Source organism: Hemicordylus capensis, chromosome 1 (genome assembly GCF_027244095.1).
Source record: "Hemicordylus capensis ecotype Gifberg chromosome 1, rHemCap1.1.pri, whole genome shotgun sequence".
Classification (NCBI taxonomy): domain Eukaryota; kingdom Metazoa; phylum Chordata; class Lepidosauria; order Squamata; family Cordylidae; genus Hemicordylus; species Hemicordylus capensis.
Window position 1 is genome coordinate 200,386,565 of NC_069657.1, and position 20,869 is coordinate 200,407,433.

General features: G+C 42.2%; 1 protein-coding gene across 3 annotated transcripts in view; it reads left to right on the forward strand.

Moving 5' to 3' along the window:
- The first annotated feature begins 13,147 nt into the window (after positions 1 to 13,147).
- MTX2 (metaxin 2) overlaps positions 13,148 to 20,869 on the forward strand; it is a 68,940-nt gene continuing 61,218 nt past the window's right edge. The window contains exon 1 of one of the 3 annotated variants that reach the window (XM_053283032.1): positions 13,148 to 13,389. In XM_053283032.1, the coding sequence (XP_053139007.1) occupies positions 13,350 to 13,389 (40 nt within the window). In that variant the 5' untranslated portion in view covers positions 13,148 to 13,349. The remainder of the gene's footprint in view (positions 13,390 to 20,869) is intronic. The other 2 variants (XM_053283033.1, XM_053283035.1) reach the window with 2 other exon arrangements.

A 20,869-nucleotide genomic window follows, 5' to 3' on the forward strand; every position in this document is an offset into this window, starting at 1 on the left:
CCTAGGGGCACTTCTGACACCCCTAGACAAGGTTTGGAGAGACTGAGCTCAAATCCCTGTTCAGCCATGAAAGTCTGGTCAGTTCTCTCACAGGGTTGTTATGAATACAAACAGAACCATGTACACTGCTCTGGACTCCTTGGAGTAAGAGTGGGATATAAATGTAAAACTAACTAACTAAAACAAGCCAAGAGCAAGTGTTTCTTTCAAATGTTTCCTTCAAGTGTTTCTTCAAGTGTTCACTGCGTGTGGTAAATGACCACTTTTTCACTTTGTCACATGCCACCCCTCTTATTATCATAACACTAGAGCAGTAAAATACCGTCTTAGGGTGTATCTACACTAAACTAGCTTCAGAGTCTACTCAGGGAACTCTGAGAAATGTAATTTTATTAGAAGGGTTGCGAGATATCTTTAGCAGAGAATTCTCCACACAGACACCAAACTGCAGTACCAAAGATCGCTTGAGGGAAGTCGTAAAGGTATTTAAAAATATGCACTGATATAGCTTTAATGTATAGGGCAGGCTGCTCTGTATAGCCCAGTTGAAGCAAAGAACCTGAAATTGTCAATCCATTGCCTGAATTGGTACAAATTCAGCATCTTCTCACTCTTTGTAGAGCATCATGCACATTGATGGTGTAGCAATAATAACAGCAGCAGCAGTGACAACATGGTTTGTCTTTATTGGGGGAATCAAGCAAATCATTCAAGTTCTCCAGCTAAGAAACTCAGCCAGTTTGGTGATCCAGCAGTTTCTGGGTTTTCTTCATAACCTGTTGTCTGAATTAAATAAATAATCCGGATTAGTCGTAACCAAGTGTGCAATCTGATCATATGAACCCCACCACCCACTGAGATCATCTGGAGAGGTCCGTCTACATTTGCCACCAGCTCGTCTGGTGGCCACTCAGGGATGGGCCTTCTTCGCTGCTGCCCAGAGGCTTTGGAATGTGCTCGCTAGTGAAATAAGAGCCTCCCCATTTCTGACAGCTTTTTAAATGTCCTTAAAGATGCATCTGTTCACCCAGGCTTTTAATTAATATTGTTTTAATGGTTTTAATGCTGTTTTAAAGTATTGTTTTACAAATTTTAAATTGTTGTAATGTTTTAAACTTTTTGTTTTTGTTTTAACTAATGTTTTACTTTCTGTTTTTATTTTGTTGTAAACCGCCCAGAGACTTAAGTTTTGGGCAGTATAAAAATATAGTAAGTAAGTAAGTAAGTAAGTAAGTAAAATAAATAAATAAATATGCAGCTCATTCAGAATTGCATCCTTCATGTGCTTATTCCCAAGTAACTGCGTGCATAGGACTGCAGCCTCTGGGTGGGACTAGACTAGACAGAAAATAGAACTAGATAGAAAATTGTCAAGGCTCATTTGGGGTTTCATAGGAGTGTCAGTTTCATGCATTATCAGTTAAGTGAACTTGCTCTGTGTTTTGTCAGGAAAACCCATAAAGTCTGTCTTTCTTACACATTTATTTTAACATGTGTTCATGGCAGAAACACACCATGAAGAGCAGACATTCCCCTGCATTTCCTGTAGCTTCTTTGCATGGCGAATACACAGCGAAATACATGTGTGCAGTTGCTTCATATGTTACAGTGTTTATTACTTTTAAAAACATTGGCAGGGTGACTTCTTCTGTAATGTGTGGACTGGCAATCGTTTTTGTAAAACTTCATTTTAACCTACATTTTTGCAAGGACTGAAGAAATGCCAGATAATTGTGGAACGTGGCATAAAGACATGTTTGTTTGCATTTACATTCAGCTGGACTAGAATAATCTATATTTCCTGCACACTTTTACCTTTGGAAGATGCATAAAAGAAATAAACAATAAGCAGCTATCGCCAAACAGTTACATCCTTTGTTGTTCCTTTTGCTTCTTCCCATGTGGCAGCCAGATTTAAAAGAAGCCCATAGTGGGTGGAAAGTTCTACGAGAGCAAAGGCAACAGACACCCACAAAGCTGACTAAACACACATTGCTTCCTGAATAAATAAAACACAACCATTAAAAAAATCCCAAATATTTCCTGAAAAAAATAATTTAATTATGTATTTAAGCTTCTGGTCCATTAGAAGCAGGGCAAAATGCTCACCACAATAATAACATAAGGTAAAGTTATTAATGCATACCAGCATTAAAAACCCAGCCTTCAACTTAGCCCTAACTAGAGTAAAGTAAAGTGTGCCGTTGAGTCAGTGTTGACTCCTGGCAACCACAGAGCCATGTGGTTGTCTTTGGTAGAATACAGGAGGGGTTTACCATTGCCATCTCCCGCGCAGTATGAGATGATGCCTTTCAGCATCTTCCTATATCGCTGCTGTCCGATATAGGAATTTCCCATAGTCTGGGAAACATACCAGCGGGGATTCAAACTGGCAACCTCTGGCTTGTTAATCAAGTCATTTTCCCCACTGCGCCATTAGGTGGCTCGCTAACTAGTGTAAACTTGCCCAAATGAGAAAGTTGTTACAACACCCCTGGAAGATACTCAGATTTAGCTTCTGGCTTTATTCACCAATACTTTATCCATCAAGCCCCTCAGAGACTGCAATAAGAACAGGAGAAGCGGCCTCATGTTGGACAGACAATGCAGTTTTGGAGAAGAGTAATTATAAATCAGCTATCAGCATCCTCTGAGGCTTGGGTCTACATGTGCAATAGAATAAGGTGGAACTGAGGTGGCAGAATCCCAGTGTGGCCGGATAGGCTGTACCATTTCAGACTGAAAGTGGGGAATAATGTCCTTCCCTGCAAAGACAAACAAGCCAGCCCTTTGCCTGCAGTGCTGGTTTTCCACATGCAGGATGTTTTTAGCGTAAGGGAGCATTGAGAAATGTGTCCCCCACACCCAAAGTCTCAAGTGGTGCTGTGTGCTCTACTGTCTCAGCAGCCTTCCAGCTCATTTTATTGCATGAGTGGATCAGGCTGACATTCTCCTGCCACATAAATGAGAAAAGGCATTCCGTTATTGCACTGAACTTCAAATTAGTTAATTAATCAATCTAGTTTTATTTGTGACATTTGCCCTACCTACACGGAGAAAGGCATTCATGGGACTTTCCTTCACTGTATTCTCACAACAACCCAATGAGGCAGTTTAGGCTAGGAGACAGAGACCAGCTTCATGGCTGAATAGGGATTGGAATTCAGGTCTCCTCCATCTGTGTTTGACCACTTTACCATAATCACCCCCTGTATATCAATGATTCAGTACTATTCCAGCATGGGCATTCGCAAGACCATCTCATCATCTATGGTATTAAAACCTACATAAAGTTCTAAATGGGTCAGTATGGTTAGATATAGATAAAGATCAGCAGTTAAGACCAGGAATTGGTGTTCTCAGCTCCCTACTTTTGCCAACAATCAGACTGGTAAGGTCCACAAAGTTGTGAACATCTAGGGGCACCTTAAGCCAAAGACCAACAATTCCTTCAGCAACCATCACTGTAGAAAATATTTGTTTTCTTTCAATAATCATCAAAATACATCTTGTAAATGCATAACATGGCTTCTGACTGGATGCATTTACACACACACACACACACACACACACACACACACAATTTATATTCATTTTTATCTATCTATCTATCTATCTATCTATCTATCTATCTATCTATCTATCTATCTATCTATCTATCTAAAATATGCATACCCTGCCCCTACAGTACACTACTGCTCAGGGTAATATATTTATTAGGACCAACCAAAATAGCACAAAGTTGTGAGCAACAAGCATTTGAGTTCCACTCTAGTTTGCACTGGTCAGACCTCACTCGGAATACCATGTCCAATTCTAGCACTTCATTTTCAGGTGATTGTTAAACTGGGACAGGTTAGGAGGAGGGCAACAAAGATGGTGAGAGCCTGGAATCCAAGTCAGAAGTGGAACGGCTGAAAGAGGCAGGTTAAGTTTAGGCTGTAGAAGAGAAAATTAAGGCGAGATATGCTGTAGCCATTCCACTGTCAGATAGAAGAAGGAGTAGACTTGATCTCTGCTGCTCCTGAGGGCAGAAGTAGAAACAATAGGTTGAAATTATAAGAAAGTAGATTCTGGTGATGTTTTAGGAGGAAATTGCTAATAGTAAGTAAGAGCTATTTGATAGTGGAACAGACTGCCCATGTCTGTCCTACAGTGGTGGACTCTTCCTGTCTAGAGGTTTTCAAACAGGCGCTGGGCAGGCATCTGTCAGAGTTGCTATAGCAGATTCCTACACTAAGTCAGTTCTAAAATTCATCACAGAACTCTTCATCAGTCTTGATGTTGAGCAAATCCAACCCAATTCCCTCACCTAATGTAGTACAGTCCATCCTACCTTTACAGCAATCTGGTTGTTCCTGATAGAGGTATTAGCAGACTGTAGTTTTTTCATTTTAAGCCTACTTTCCAGTAGGTTTATGAGATCACCCAGCATTCTGTGTGTGTGTCCCCCTGTCAATTTCGCAACACCTGGACCAATATGAATCAAATTGGGTACAGTTGTAGGGACACAGAGGGACACCTCAACGGCATAGTTTACAATGATGTCATCCACTTGGATCCAAGATGGTTAGTTAGTTAGTTATTCGATTTCTATACCGCCCTTCCAAAAATGGCTCAGGGAAATTACACAGAGAAATAATAAATAAAAATAAGATAGAACCCTGTCCCCAAAGGGCTCAAAATCTAAAAGAAACGTAAGAGACACCAGCAACAGTCAGCGGAAGTACTGTGCTGGGGTTTGATAGGGCCAGTTACTTTCCCCCTGCTAAATAAAGAGAATCACCACATCAAAAGGTGCCTCTTTGCCATTATGGTGGATGCATAAACCTTTGAGGTGCAAGTGGGCTAATTTGTGAAGTGCTCAACCGATTTGAACCAAATTTGCTACAGCTATAGGGAAATATAGAGATGCCCAAATGACATGCTGTGTGATGATGTCATGCACTCCAGTTCAAAATGGTGGCCATGTGAACATCTGAGGCACAAGTGGGCTAATCTATGGATTGACTAACCCATTTGAACCAAAATGGGTACAGTTGCAGTGAGTGACATACAATGGCATAGTTTGTGATGATGTCATCCACACTGATTCAGGATGGCAGACACATAAACTTTTGAGGCACAAGTGGGCTAACTTGTGAACCACTTAACTGATTTGAACCAAATTTGCTGCAGCTGTAGCGACGCATAGGGACCCCTAAATGGTGTAGTTTGTGATGATGCCATCCGCTCCATTCAAGATGGTGGACAGGTGAACTCTGGAGGCGCAAGTGGGCTAACTTGTAAACCTCTTAACTGATTTGAACCAAATTTGCCACAGCTGTAGGGACATATAGAAACACCGCAACAGTGTAGATTGTGACGATGTTATCCACTCCACTTCAAGATGGGAGACACATAAACGTATGAGGTGCAAGTACACTAATTTGTGGACAGTCTAACTGATTTGAATCAAATTTGCTACAGCTGTATGGACACATAGGGATGCTCCAATGGTGTAGTTTGTGATGATGTCATCCACCCTGATCCAAGATGGTGGATGTGTGAACTTTTGAGGTGCAAGTAGCCTAACTTGAGGACTGTCTAACCAATTTGAACCAAATTAGGTGCAGTTGTAGTGCATGACACACAGGTACACCTAAGTGGTGTAGTTTGGTCATCCACTCCGATCCAATATGGCAGATGCATGAACATTTGAGGTGTAAGAGATCTAACTTGTGGACCCCAGTTCGAACCAAATTTAGGCCTGTTGTAGAGACAGTGAAAGGAAAGTAGGTTGATTAGTTTTTACTAGAACAACTTGTTCCTAATAAGACTGAAATGGCTACTATTACTTTTGTGTGATCTGTAGCTCTTTATTCTAGGGTCTCAATACAGTTTCAAATATCTTCAGTTTGGCTGACCTGCTCTACGCATTTGTGTGGTGGTGTGGAAATTATTAGGATTCAGTTGTGGGCTACTATTGATTTAATTGAGTAATTAATTAATTGAAGTCATATACTACATCCAGCTCCTTTATCATGCCAATTAGCACAGCAGTATGCCTGAGAACCCTACACGAGTTAAGGTACATCACTGTATAATCAGACTCTGATTGCTGAATGTCCATTGCTTGACATAAAGTGACATGATTCATTATTGCTAAAAATGCCTGAAAAAGAACAAAAATTAGGTATCATGTCTGATTAATTTGATATTCCCAGTATCAACTCTATCTATCATTCCATGAGAAGTTATTGCACCCCAGTAGCTTTCCTGCTTCCATCTCGCCCCACTCCCCTTGCCTATCAAAGATTGAAATTAGGAGAAATGAGCAGTTGGATGAAAAGGAAGATGTTGATCCTGAAGATCATGACACAAGACTCTTGTCTCATAGAAAATGTTAGGCCCTTTATTATGCCTTTTGTCGCTCACTGTAGAAAACCAGACACAAGATACTATCTGCTGGAGAAATGTCCTTTCCTTTTGTGTCTGATGTGAAAAGGCAAAAGCTTAATTCAACTGCTTGAGATCCTGTGTGTCAGATTGGGAATAAAACCTGGTGTCAGGGACTCAGGCTTGAAGGTGGGCAAATACCTTGGGCAGGCAGCAAGCAGACAGATGGCAAGCAGGCAGGCAGATATCACTCTGGCTGAAAAGGGAAGGGCTGAAGGCAAGGCTGCCAACTAATGGAAACAGAAATTCTAATAACTGAATGGGTTTCAAGGAACCCATTCAAAAACTTGGGTGCTGGTGTAACTCAGTGGCTGGCATATCTGCACTAGCGGATGCACTGGAGCAACAGGGGCTGATATCCAGACTAATGCTGTGCTGTCGTATGACAGGAGTGGGGTGTTTTTTGTTGATTTCCCCTTCCCTCTTAATTCCTCTGTGTCTCTTGGAAATAAGTCCCTGAGGGTTATGCAGCTCTCAGGGACATATTTTTGGAAGGCACACTGGGCTTCAGAGGAAAGGAGAGATAGCTGAAAATCGCCCCGGCCTCCTTACTCAATGATGCAGCATTAGCTTGGGTGTCAGTCCCTGCTGCACCAGTGCAGAGCCAGTGTGGATTTCAGCCAGTGTTTTTTGGTTGATCCAAGGGCAGAACCTTTTGCAAAAGCTGACTATTCACCTAGATTGTATAACATTTTTATTTTAAGTTGATTGGTGGGGCGAACCCCTTGCTTTTCTGGCAACTAATCTGAAAGCAAAAATCCCATCCAGGCCATTTATTTTCCTCGATTGGTAACCGTAGCTGAAAGCTAGTGATCTGATGGTGCAGAGGCAGGATCTGGTGGTGTCTCTCAGGTAGATGTTGCTCAGAAATATAATATTACACACACACTTCAACTGAGAGGAGAGCTGGTCTTGTGGTAGCAAGCATAACTTGTCCCCATAGCTAAGCAGGGTCTGCCCTGATTGCATCTGAATGGGAGACTTGATGTGTGAGCACTGCAAGATATTCTCCTCAGGGGATGAAGCTGCTCTGGGAAGAGCAGAAAGTTTCAAGTTCCCTCCCTGGCTTCTCCAAGATAGGACTGAGAGAGATTCCTGCCTGCAACCTTGGAGAAGCCGCTGCCAGTCTGTGAAGACAATACTGAGCTAGATAGACCAATGGTCTGACTCAGTATATGGCAGTTTCCTATGTTCCTAGTGGCACCAAACTGATCCAATAATATCATCTGATTTTTCCAGATGAAGGGGATTATGGGCTGAGGTATGAGTGCCCTGGCCCCTGCTGGAACCAGTTGTCATCAATGTGAAATTACAGGGAGAAGACAGAGGGAATCCAGCCCCCTTACCTTTTGCAGTAGACTCTTTACTCTTTCTTTTAGAAGGCTACAGAGCAAAATTTGGCTAAAACTGGGGGAGAATTTAGAGGCTGGGCATGTGCATTTCATAAATGTTTTCCCTACTTTTCTCCCACAATCTAATGCTGCACATCCCATCTCTTCTTTCTTGTGACCAGCAGCCCATCATCCCTAACCCTTGTGGGCTGCCGAGAAAAGAGCCAGTGCCTGATCTACACAGTTCCTTCCTGATTTATTTATTTATTTAACATATTTATATACCACCCAAAACCTGTGTCTCTGGGTGGTGTGAAACAAAAAAGAAGAAGAAGAAGAAGAAGAAGAAGAAGAAGAAGAAGAAGAAGAAGAAGAAGAAGAAGAAGAAGAAGAAGAGGAAGTCATCCAGTAGAATATTCAGTAATAAATGTAATTGAACTGTGCAGGAGTTTAGAGTACACAATAGCCACTTTTCTTTTTCTTTTTTGGCCACTGTCTAAGTGCATAGTCATTTTGAGGCCAATATTTGTGTGGTATTTGGTCTTGTTAATGGGTTTAGTTTTGGCCTGTTTGTTTTGGCCTGTTTAGTTTTTGACAGCAGTCCAGTGTATTAACTTTCTAAGTCTTGTGGTGAGAAAGCCAAGAGCTTATTGAATCCATTCACAAGTAAACTAATTCCTACCTCCACTCTCTAATAGTCACCTTATGGTGAAGAAATGTTTGAATCAGCCTTAACTTACCAAACAGGAGAATCATGGTCAGGGAAAACATTGTTGTACATAATACAAACCACATCATTATATCTTGCATGAACATTTCCCCACTACCTCAAAACAGTAAGATGAATTAACTATGCAGGCTTGAATTTCAAAATGTGCCTGAACAAAATCTGTTTCATTCTGCATGCAGCTCATAGATGAAAAGCAACAACTGGGTGGTGCTACAAGCAGTACCTCTGGATTTTGCCTCAGTAGCAAAATCTGGTAGTACTTGGAGAAATTTTAGCATTTGATTCTGAGTGGCAAGGGTTAGGGTTTTTGGTGTGTATTTCAGAATTTTGTTGTGTGCTTATGTTTAAACAGGTTTTTTAGTCAAGATATAAACATCAGCTCAGAGTGGTAAACAATGACATCCAAACACACTTTTCTGTTTCTTAAAAAAAAATATTATCAGGAAGTTTATATTAATAATACCTTCAACTATTCTTCTTTGTGAAGAAGAGTTACTGGTCATAGGTTTGCTGTGGTTTGATTGGCACCCTAGTTTCAAGTTATTTATTTATATCTTCTATCTATCTATCTATCTATCTATCTATCTATCTATCTATCTATCTATCTAAACTGCTTTGGAAACTTTGGTTGAAAAGCGCTATATAAATATTTGTCACATTCATATTAGATCTGAATTAATCAATTAAGAAAGGGATATTATCTCAATTTTAAAATGAAAGAATCACAATGTAGATCAGTGCCACATATATGTAAAGTGAAAAGCGGCTATTTGAAAGACATATTTGAAATTGTACAAAGAATTCAATTAAGTAAGCAGGTATTAAGTAAGAATGCAATCCATAATTGACCAGTGACTGTTGCTGGTGTCTATCTTATGTTTCTTTTTAGAATGTGAGCCCTTTGGGGACAGGGTTCCATTTTATTTGTTTGTTATTTCTCTGTGTAAACCACCCTGAGCCATTTTTGGAAGGGCGGTATAGAAATCAAATTATTATTATTATTATTATTATTGAATGGGTCTTCAGAGTACATACTGTATGCAGCACCATATGAACAGGTGTGCCCCATTCACTCTAATGTTACCCTACTGTTGGGAAATGCTGTATCCACAGCATCCCCTAACTTTGAAGGGAATAGAGCAGCCCATGATCTCACAGATATTAATGTGTATGTGAATGAGAGCCCCAGTGAGTTCACATAATGGAGCCATCAAATATACGTTTCAATAGAAATGTCAGAATTTATATAAATTCACAGACCATACTTTATTTCAGTAAGTGACACCTTGGGGTAAAAAAAAATAAATCAGATATAAATACTGAGTGTAGGATGAACCTTTCTTTAATATATAAATAGCTACCATTTATAAGGTCATACACCACTCTTCAGGGTAGATACAACCTGAGGTGAAATTCCCATAAAATCCCTAATTAAATTGCTTCTCCCCCACCCCCTTCATTGAGAACTGCAAGATTAGGCTGGAGATAATGACTAGCTCACTGTGGAAATATAGTGAGAAGGAGCCACATTGAAATTAGATCTAGACAATGTAGTAATGAAAAGCACTGGCCAATATTGTAACGGATGGGGATATTTATCATAATTCTGTTGATTATGATGGATTGTTGGTTTGAGTATTAGCCACATAACTATCCAGCAAATGGAGGCAAAGCATATGTTTGAAGGTGATGACATTTACTACATAAGTCATGACGGATGTAAAACCCGTTAGTAACATAAACAGTGTTGGCTTCTCAAATATTGCTGACAGTTTAATTCTGCTTCTGCTATTAAAATGAAATATGAAGTAAGAGGGACAGAAAGCCTGCAGACATTGGAATTATTTGGGTATACAGTGTCAGCCTTGTGGTTAGTCAGTGCTGGTCAAAGTCAGATGTATGACAGGACCTCAGGAATCAAGGTGACTTGTGGTATATACCCAAGCCATTTGAAAATGTAGGCCTCCTGTACAGAGGCTGTCTAATAATACATATTCAAATAAAAAAAATCTGCAGGTTCAGATTTTCATAACTTCAGTATAAATTATTGAAATGCAATGATTCAATATGCATATAATTTAAATAACAGTCTTTCTAGATGAAAAACAAAGCCTTGTCTGTTGCATGGGGGCCAGATATCTTTCTCCAACATCTTGCTTTTGTGCAGTATGTTGCATGTTGCATAGCAGTCAAATGCAGTATTTGGTTGCTGGGTCACTGTGATTTGTCCTCACAGTAAATTCTGATCATAGAAGGTGACTGCATGAGTGTCCCTGGCACCCATGACATCAGCAGGGATGTTGAGTGATACAACTCACTTGCCCACACTATTGCACCAACTTTGAAAGAGTAAGAATTTAAATACAAATATGCTTTGGCAATGGAGTGCTCCTTGTTGTTCAAATTCTTTAGAGACTGACTGTTCCCTGTTATACTATTCCAGACATGGGACTTTTTGTATAATAATGTAAAAACACTTTTAAAGGGAAAATAAAGGTAACATAGCACTGTTCTAATCTAGTGGAAGAAATCTGCATCCATGAGTCACCTGATGGTTTATCAGCTGCACAGGCAAAACAGTGCTGTCTGTGCAGTTCCCAGAACTGGATCACTACCTCCACACCCGTGGTGGTTCACAATGTTCTGATTGCTAGATTGGAAACCAGACGTACAACTCTGATCACCTGGCCAGCAGCACCGATTTGACAATGCTGGTCAATTGCTCAGGGAAGGGACTGAATTCACTTCTTTCCTCCTGCTGCAAAAGGTGATATTTGCTACCAACTGTTCATCTGATTGGTGGGCAGATGCAGGAATGGGCTACGCAAGAGCTGGTGGCATCAGGATTTTCTCAATGATGGCCCCACATAGTAGAGTTGATTGCCTAGAGTCCTAGCTTAGGACCTGTCTCCAGACTTTAAGAAGGCAATTCAAAGAACAGCTGTAATTTAATGTAATTTTATTTCTGCTTTAATATCCATTTGAACTTGGCATGTCAAAGGCATGTTTTATATTAATGTTATTTTGTTCTAAGTTATTTTGTAGAATTATATTTTAACTCTTTTGCAAGCTGCTTTGAGCAGTTGTGGTAAAGCAGTTTATATATTCTAAAACTCTTTATTGAATAAAATTGTATTTATCTATGTAATACATAAAATTTATTTATTTTTACATTTATATCCTGCTTTTTTTTTTATTTTACAAGGAGTCCAGATAGTGTACATGGTTTATGTTTATCTTCATAACAACCCTGTGATTAGGCTGAGAGATAAGTGACTGGTTCAGAGTCTTCCACCAAGTGTCATGGCAGGAATTTGAACTTGGGTCTCCTGTATAAATTTGTATAGACAAATCAGGAAAAAGCAAATAATTATCTCTGGAATTGCTGCTTCAGTACTTACGATACTGTAGCATAGTATGGCAACAGGGTATGGGGAATTATGGATGAAATGGCAACTTGGTAACTCCTTAGGTTACCAATGAGTTAATAGATAATAATTGAGAAGTAAGCTGAATTAGTTTATTAGGAAAGGAAATTTCTTATGTGTCTATATTGTGCCTTACTATTGTAATTATAGGTGAAATATGCTACGATAGGTGAAATACTGAAGCAATGGGAAGAAAGGCAACACATATCTTGTTAAAACTACTTGTCTTTCTCCCCGTCACTCTTCAACATGTGAAATTGCAGATTATGGCATCACTCACCCATGACTCATTATGGCCTTGAGAATTTGCACATGAGGAGGGCATGGGATTTGGGAATCCTGAAATGTTAAAGCAGATGGGGATAGAATATTTTGAAGGCTGGTGTGAGAAGTCTCCCCCACCCACAGAAAAAGGGCGTGCGTGGGAGGGGGGAAGGAGGTCAGATAACTTGGTAATAACTTCGATGAAATACATATCTGAAACGAAATCTATCAGGCATGCTCACTCATTGCCCATTATTTGCACCAGTTACCATGGATGTGATTTGTCTAGTGTGCAAATCGCATTGCCTGGAACGAGGTGAATGAGGCTAGGATAGTCAGCCTATACCGGGAGCCCCCTGGGGATTAGCATTCACAGCTTCTTTTCTAAAACTTATGAGCCTGACAAAAAGTGTTTAATTTCCAAAAAGGAGGGAAACCGGGGCTTAAAAAAACGTGCCTGCAAGCCGTGCTACTTAATCACAGAGGTAGACACAGAGCCAGAAAAGTGCTGGATGGAGGGAAGGATGGCCTCCTTCTTCTGCTGTCAGTCAGGGCTCCTGATACCTTTAACAGCTGCTGCCTGACAAACAAAAAATCAGCATCTGTCGTCAAGGGAAAAGATTCAGCTGTTGATTTTCTCACCCTATGAGCGCGAGAGAGGGACGCAGCCACGTGGGAACACTGAATAAGTGGGAACGAAAAGTGCACTCTGCACATGCTCAAAGGCGAGGTCTACTGATATGAAATAACAACTACTTATGTCAGAGAAGTCCCAGAGCTCATCCCTTAGTTTTGCAGACAGGTTCTGGCCGGCTCTGTGGCGAAGCAGGTTCTAATGCCTGTAATACTGACGAAACCTCTCATCGCATTTGCCTCTGTAGAGAGAGAGAGAGAGAGCAGCGGGGAACTTCGCAGGCTAGCAGGCGGCGGCGGCGGCCTCTCTCTCTCTCTCTCTGGCGCGGCGGCGCGCGGGCCGGGCCAAGGGGCGGAGCAGGCCCCGGATGCACTACTTTCTCAGGCTGTCGGCGCAGCCGCCGAGTTCCTGTGGGTGTCCTTCACCTTGTGTGGCGCCGCGGCCCAAAGACTGGGCGCCTGGACGCGCGAGGGGAGGAAGGGCCTGCCGGGAGGGAGCGAACCCGCCTCCCTCGGGCTGGCAACATGTCGCTGGCGGCGGAAGCGTTTGTGACTCAAATAGCAGGTGAGCAGCTGGCGCAGCAGGGGAGCAGTGCAGGGGGCGCGCAGTGCAGAGGGTGGGAAGTGCGCTCACCCTCCTCCTCCTCTCTTCCTAAGCGTGGACCAAACCGCGGTACAGTCCATGCTTGCGGGGAGGGGGCGGGCGCATAGGCTGCAGAGACCTGAGCGCGGAGAAAGGGTGGGAGGAGTGTGAAGGCGAAGCTTCCTCCCTCCTGCTGGCATGCTGATGATGCTCTGAGTTGCTCTCTGCCGAGTTGACCATGAGCAGCCGAGTGGCCTGCCTGGCGTTTGCGTCTTGGGCAGATCTTCCAGAGGTGGTTTGCCATAATTCTGCCGGCTGGTGGCTCCTACTTGGAACATCTGCCTCAAGCACTAAGGTTCTTGTAAACCGCCCAGAGGCGTGAGTTTTTGGCGGTATAGAAGCGTCTTCAACATTAAATCATCAACATTAAATCAAATAAACATTTTGGGGTAGCCACGCTACCTACTTCCTCGTGGGTTGCTAATTCTCCAGGATTGGCCTAGAGCCTCCAGGAATCGGCATCGATTTGGAGGTGACTTCTGAAAGCAATCCTGGAGATCTTAATGGATTGATATCGTGAAAAGATATTGATAGGGATTACCTGATAGGCCTGAGGATTGTTGCAAGGCAAGTGTTCTCAGTTTAGGAGTCAGATTATCCCTAGCAGTGGCCCATAAATGGGTGGCTTGTTTTCGTGTCACATTTGAATAGTTCATTATTGCATGTGTGGTTGATTTTCAGTGCTGGTTTTCTCCATTGGAAAACATAGCACCTCATATTGCTTAAAGAGCTACTCATAAAGTGTGTTGTGCATCAAAGATGGAAAGAAAAGTTGGGATTAAGAAGGAATGTAACATTGCTTAAAATGGAGCATAAGAGGGAAGAGGGGAAAAGGCCTTAAAAACATGGTGTACTCTTTGAGAGGTCCTTAAAATTTGGCTCAGGACTGAAATTTGAAGTGTGGAGTGAAGGGGTGTGTGTGTGTTGCATTTATATACTGCTCCATATATAATCTCAAGGTGATTTACAAATTAAAATTTCTATTTAGATTGTGAGCCCTTTGGGGACAACAGACCATTTTATTTATATATTATTTATTTTTCTATGTAAACTGCTTTGAGCAGTTTGGTTGAAGAGTGGCATATAAATATTAGTAGTAGTAGTAAAACACAACAATTAAAACCTTAAATCATATAAAACAAATTAGAATAACCTTTAATAAAACTTTAAAACAGTAAACTATAAGGCTCATAAAAATAGGTGCATTTTCAAGAGTTGCTTAAAAACAGCCAGAGATGGGGAGGTTCTGATTTCATATGGAAGTGCATTCCGGAGCCCTGGGGCAATCCTAGAGAAGGCCTGGCTTTGGATCAGCACCAAGCGAGCCAGTGGTAACTGCAATTGGACTCTGATTATCTTAATAAGCAATGGAGTTCATGAAGAAGAAGGCACTCTCTTCAATACCCTGGGCCCAAGCCATTCAGGGTTTTATAGGTAATAACTGGCGCTTTGTATTTTGCCCAGAAACCTATTGGCGGCCAGTGTAGTTCTTTTAAAATAGGAGTAATGCGGTGACCTCTTTGGCTAGCACTGGAGACCAACCTGTTTGCCACATTCTGCACCAGTTGCAGTTAGGGACCATGCACAAAGGCAGCCCAATGCAGAGCACATGGAAGTTGTCAAGCCTGGATGTTAAATATCAAATCTGGATTATTAAATATCCTCTGCCATTTCCAGATAGTGTTATAGTGGCACGGAACATCGAAATCGTCTCTTCAGACAACAGTCTGCTAAACTGGGCCTCTAAAAAAACAACAACAAACCAGCGAAAAAACCATACACATTGTAGGTATCTGTATTAGTCCATTGGGGAAAAATATCTCAGATAGAGTAATATCTTTATTAGGATCAACTTAAACATCACAGAGTAGCGGGCAAGCTTTCAAGTTCTCTAGAATGTTTCTTCAGGCTGGATGTTAAGCAAAGGAATAAGTGGGTTAGGGAGAAGGGAGAAAAAGGTGGGTATCATGGGAAAGCCCACAAGTCTGCAGTATGTGGCTGCAGTGTAGAAGGCTTTATACAGATTAAATTAAATTGCATGCCTTTCCTTTATTTTATTTTTTTGCAAATATACAATCTAAAGTTATTCTCCAGCACTTAGTAGGACAGACTGATCCCTTGCAGGGCAGAGCACAGAAGAGAAATGTGGTGGTTTTTATATTGGCAATGCTGTAGATCAATTTTATGTGGTGTACTAAATCTAGAATACTGGGGAAGGTTAATGTTTATCACCTAAGGTTGGGTTTTTTCTTCTTCTTGTTTTTAAGGGGGTTGCATATGCTCCACTACCAAATCTGGCTTCTATTGACTCTATAAAATATTCAATCTAAAATCTCCAGTTTGTCTAATATAAAGACTGCCATGTCTGCATGCAACCTCCTTCACTTCATCTTCAGACTGTTACAAACAGCAAACATGAGGGACTCTTCCACCGTGCTTATCATTTTTTTCTCCTCCTCCACACCCATGTTTTGCTTAACATATAGCTTGAAGAAGAGTTTTGAAGAAACAGCAGTTGCTGACTGCTTTGTGACATTTTAGTTGGTCCTAACTGATTTATTTCATATATTTACATAAAACCAACAGATAATACATTTTAAAAATATCCCCAATAAAAAACTTAGAACACAGTGTTATCATGCTTTGGTTTTAAAATTGGAACTGTGTCCCTTCTTGAAGGCATAATCCTGTGCTCCCTTGGCCATGCAGGGTTGCCTCAAGATCAGTCTAGAATAGATGCAGACCTACTGTGTGCAGATGGAAGTGTCTCTCTGTTCACCAAAAAAAAAAAAAGCAGCCGGAAAGCAATCCTGATTGGGATTGTGGGGAGCAGGTGGTCAGCTCCTTCCCCTCATGTTGTTTCTTGCAGGAGATCGCCTGCAAAGTTGCTATCTGCTTTTGAAGTGGGTGTTTGCTCCAATTAGAAGGAAGTGATGATAAAAAATGAAAATGGGACTCTCATAAGGACATAACAGCCCTGCTAGATCAGGCTCAAGGCCTATGTAGTCCAGCATCCTGTTTCACACAACAGATGCCTCAGAGAAGCCCACAGGCAGGGGCTAAGGACTTGCCCGCTCTCCTGCCATTGCTCCCCTGAAACTGTTATTTAGCGGCATCTTACCTCTGAGGCTGGAGGTGGCTTGTAGTCACCAGACTAGTAGCCATTGATAGACTTGTCCTCCATGACTTTGTCTAAGCCAGGGATCCTCAGTGTTGGGCCTCCAGATGTTCTTGGACTTCAACTCCCATAATCCCCAGGCCCAGTGGCCTTTGGCTGGGGATTATGGGAGTTGAAGTCCAAGAACATTTGGGGGCCCAACGTTGAGGATCCCTGGAAGCCACTTTTAAGGCTATCCAAACTAGTGGCCATCACCGCATCCTGTGGCAGAGAATTCCAAATTGTGCTGTGTCGGTCCTAAATGTCCTGTTCTTCAGTTTCATGGGATAACTGATCAGTCACTGTCGGTGACTGATCAAGAGAGGGATCTTCGGGTCATGGTGGACAGCTCAAAGTGTTGACTCAGTGTGTTTCAGCTGTGAAAAAGGCCAATTCCATGCTAGGGATCATTAGGAAGGGGATTGAAAATAAAACTGCTAATATTATAATGCCCTTATACAAAACAATGGTGTGGCCACACCTGGAGTACTGTGTACAATTCTGGTCACCACATCTAAAAAAGGACATTGTAGAACTGGAAAAGGTGCAAAAGAGGGCAACCAAGATGATCGGGGCCTAGAGCACCTTTCTTATGAGGCAAGGCTACAACACCTGGGGATATTTAGTTTAGAAAAAAGACGACTGCGGGGAGACATGACAGAAGTCTATGAAACCATGCATGGAGTGGAGTAAGTGGATAGAGAGAAATTCTTCTCCCTCTCACATGACACTGGAACCAGGGGTCATCCCATGAAATTGATTGCTGGGAAATTTAGGACCAACATTTAGGAAGTATTTTTTCATACAACACATAATCAACTTGTGGAATTCTCTACCACAAGATGTGGTGACAGCCAACAACCTAGATGGCTTTAAGAGGGGCTTTGATAACTTCATGGGGCAGAGGCCTATCAACTGCTACTAGTTGGAGGGCTATAGGCCACCTCCAGCCTCAAAGGCAGGATGCCTCTGAGTACCAATTGCAGGGGAGTAACAGCAGGAGGGAGGGCATGCCCTCAACTCCTGCCTGCAGGCTTCCAGTGGCATCTGTTGGGCCACTGGGTGAAATAGGATGCTGGACTAGATGGGCCTTGGGCCTGATCCAGTAGGGCTGTTCTTATGTTTAACCCCTGGTTCTCTTGTTGTGAGAGCCTGTAATTTCCTGGATGCCTCCTGGATCCCTTCTTGAAAATCAACATTACATTAGCTCTTTCCAGTTCTCTTGTTAAAGATTATAGGGAAAATTACGTATTTTTGCTAGGAGATCAGCAATTTCACATTTGAGTTCCTTCAGATCTCTTGGGTGGATGCCATCTGGCTATGGCAATTTGTTCATTTTTACTTTTTCAAGACAGTTTAGAACATCTTCCCTTGTCATCTCAAATTCACCCAGTTCCTCAGCCGCTAAACCTGAAAAACTCAGTTCTGGAGAGGGTATATGGTCAGTATCCTCTGCCGTGAAGACAGATGCAAAGAACTCATTTAACTTCTCTGCAATCTCCTTATTCTCCTTAATAATCCCTTTCATGCCCTCATCCTCTAAGGGTCCAACCGCCTCCCTGGTAGGTTTCTTGCTGCTGATATATTTAAAGAGGTTTTTGTTATTCCCCTGACACTCCTAGCTATATGCTGCTCAAGCTCTCTTTCCCCATCCCTTTATTGTCTCCTTGCATTTCTTTTGCCAGAATTTATGTTCCTTTCTGTTATCTTCATTTGGGCCAGGCTTCCATTTTTTTGAAGGAAGTCTTCTTCCCTTTTATAGCTTCCCTTACTCTACTTGTTAGCCATGCTGGCGTCATCCTGAACTTGGTGGTACCTTTCCTCCTTTTTGGTATACATTCCAACTGAGCTTCTATTATTGTGGTTTTAAATAAGTCCCATGCTTTCTGGAGTGATTTGACCCTCCTGACTTTCTCTTTCAGCTTCCTTTTTAACAATCCCCTCATTTTTGAGAAATCGCCTCTCTTGAAGTCCAACATATCCGTGTTCCTTTGCAATACTCCACAAGCATACTCCACTTTGCAATACTCCACAATACTTCCTTTGCAATACTCCACAAGCATATAAGCTGAATTGGGTCACACTATGGTTACTGTTCCCCAATGATTCTACAACTCTAATATCTTGCACCAGGTCCTGGGCACCACTAAGGATTAAGTCCAAGGTTGCCATCTCTCTGGTTGGTTCCATGACCCACTGTTCTAAGGCACAGTCATTTACTATATCTAGAAATTTGGCCTTTCTATCATTACCTGAATGTAAATTTAGTCTATGTGTGGGTAATTGAAGTCACCCATTATTACAACTCTTTGACGTCTATCTGATTTGCTTCTCCAACTCCAGGTCACTCTCAGCATTTTGATTCGGAGGGCAATAGCATGTCCCTAGTAACACATTTTATTATTCATTCATTCATTCAGTTTCTATACCGCCCTTCCAAAAATGTCTCAGGCTGGTTTACACAAATAATAAGATGGCTTCCTGTCCCCAAAGGGCTCACAATCTAAAAAGAAACATAAGATAGACACCAGCAACAGTCACTGGAGATACTGTGCTGAGGGTGGATAGGGCCAGTTACTCTCCCCCTGCTAAATAAAAGATAACCACCACGTTAAAAGGTGCCTTTTTGCCAAGTTAGCCGGGGTTTCCATTTCCTTTCAGTCCTCCTATTGTCACTCATAATGATTCTGTTGAGTACTCCGGTCCTCCTAGGTTTTCTAGCTTGTTGGATTCTATCCCTTCTTTAATATGAAGTGCTACTCCCCCACCCTGCATCCTACCTTCCCTGTCCTAGAGTTTGTATCCAGGAATAACAGTGTCTCTCTGGTTCTCACAGTTCCACCAGGTTTCTGTTATGCCCACTATATATATTTTCATTAGCAACCAAGCACTCCAGCTCACCCATCTTGGCTCATAGGTTTCTGGCACTCATATATAGATACCTATACACTGAGTCTTTCACTTGGTGTTGGCGTGTGCTATCTCCTCACCATCATTTGACCTTTTTGGCCAGCTGTCATGTGTATCTGTCTGCTCTACTCCTGGGTCTACTCTGTCCCCTTCAAGTTTATCTGAAATGTTTGCAACCTCGCACCTTAGGGGATTTTGCTTGCCAAACCAGATACCACCCAGTTCCTGCCAGCAAGTTCCCAGAGAACTTGCATTTTGGGTGGTATAAAAATGTTAAAATAAAATAAAATAAATCCCCCAGGTGTCATGCAGCTCCTCTGCAACCTTTTTGATTTTAAGCGCCAGCAGTCTGGTTCCATCAAGTGAAGCCCATCTCTTTTGTGCAGGCTTCACTTGCCCCAAAATGTATCCCAGTGCCTAACAAATCTAAACCCCTCCTCCCGGCATCACTGCCTCAACCACACATTTAGATCTCTCAGCTCCCCCTGTCTCATTGGCCATGTGCATGGAATAGGTAGCATTTTAGAGAACACTGCCCTGGGGGTCCTAGACTTCAGTATGTTACCTAGGAGCCTAAATATGGCTTCCAGGATTTCCAGATTGCATTTCCCAGCATGGTTGGTGCGGATGTGCACACGACAGCTGACTCCACTGAGCCTCTGTAGATGCTACGTGACATCCTCAACTTTCGCACCAGGCAGGGAAGTCACTGTGCAGTCCTCATGCAGGTCACAGATCCATCTCTCTATGCCTCTGATGATTGAATCACGCGCTACTAGGAGGCCTCCACCCCTGGAGGAGTATCCCCTGTGTGAGAGTATATGGGCACATCACCCATGGAAGGGGTCCCTTCTAAGGGAGCATTCCCCCTCTTCCTCAGACTGATGTCCTCCTTCCCTGAGACCTTCATTCTCTATGACAGTGGAGAAACTGTCTGCCTGGAAGTGGGATACTTCTAGCACATTCCTGAGGGTCTCATCCACACACCTCTTTGCCTCCCTGAGTTTCTCCAGATCAGCCACCTTGGCTTTGAGGGAACAGACTTGTCCCCTGAGAGCCAGGAGCTTTTTCCACTGAGCGCACACCCACGTCTTCTCACTGAGCGCACACCCACGTCCCTCAGGCAGATAGTCTTACATGCAACACTTAGTGCAATACCCTGAGAAGCATCTCCTCCCCTGCTGGCATTCTACCTTCATAACTGGTTTGATTGTCTATTTAGAATGTATAGAGGTGTTTACTTAGAAGCTAGAGCTTAGGTGCAGTTGTCAGCTAATCAAAGGTTTTAAGCTCTGTCTTCCAAGAAAATTACAACAGTGGGGTAGTACTCACCTT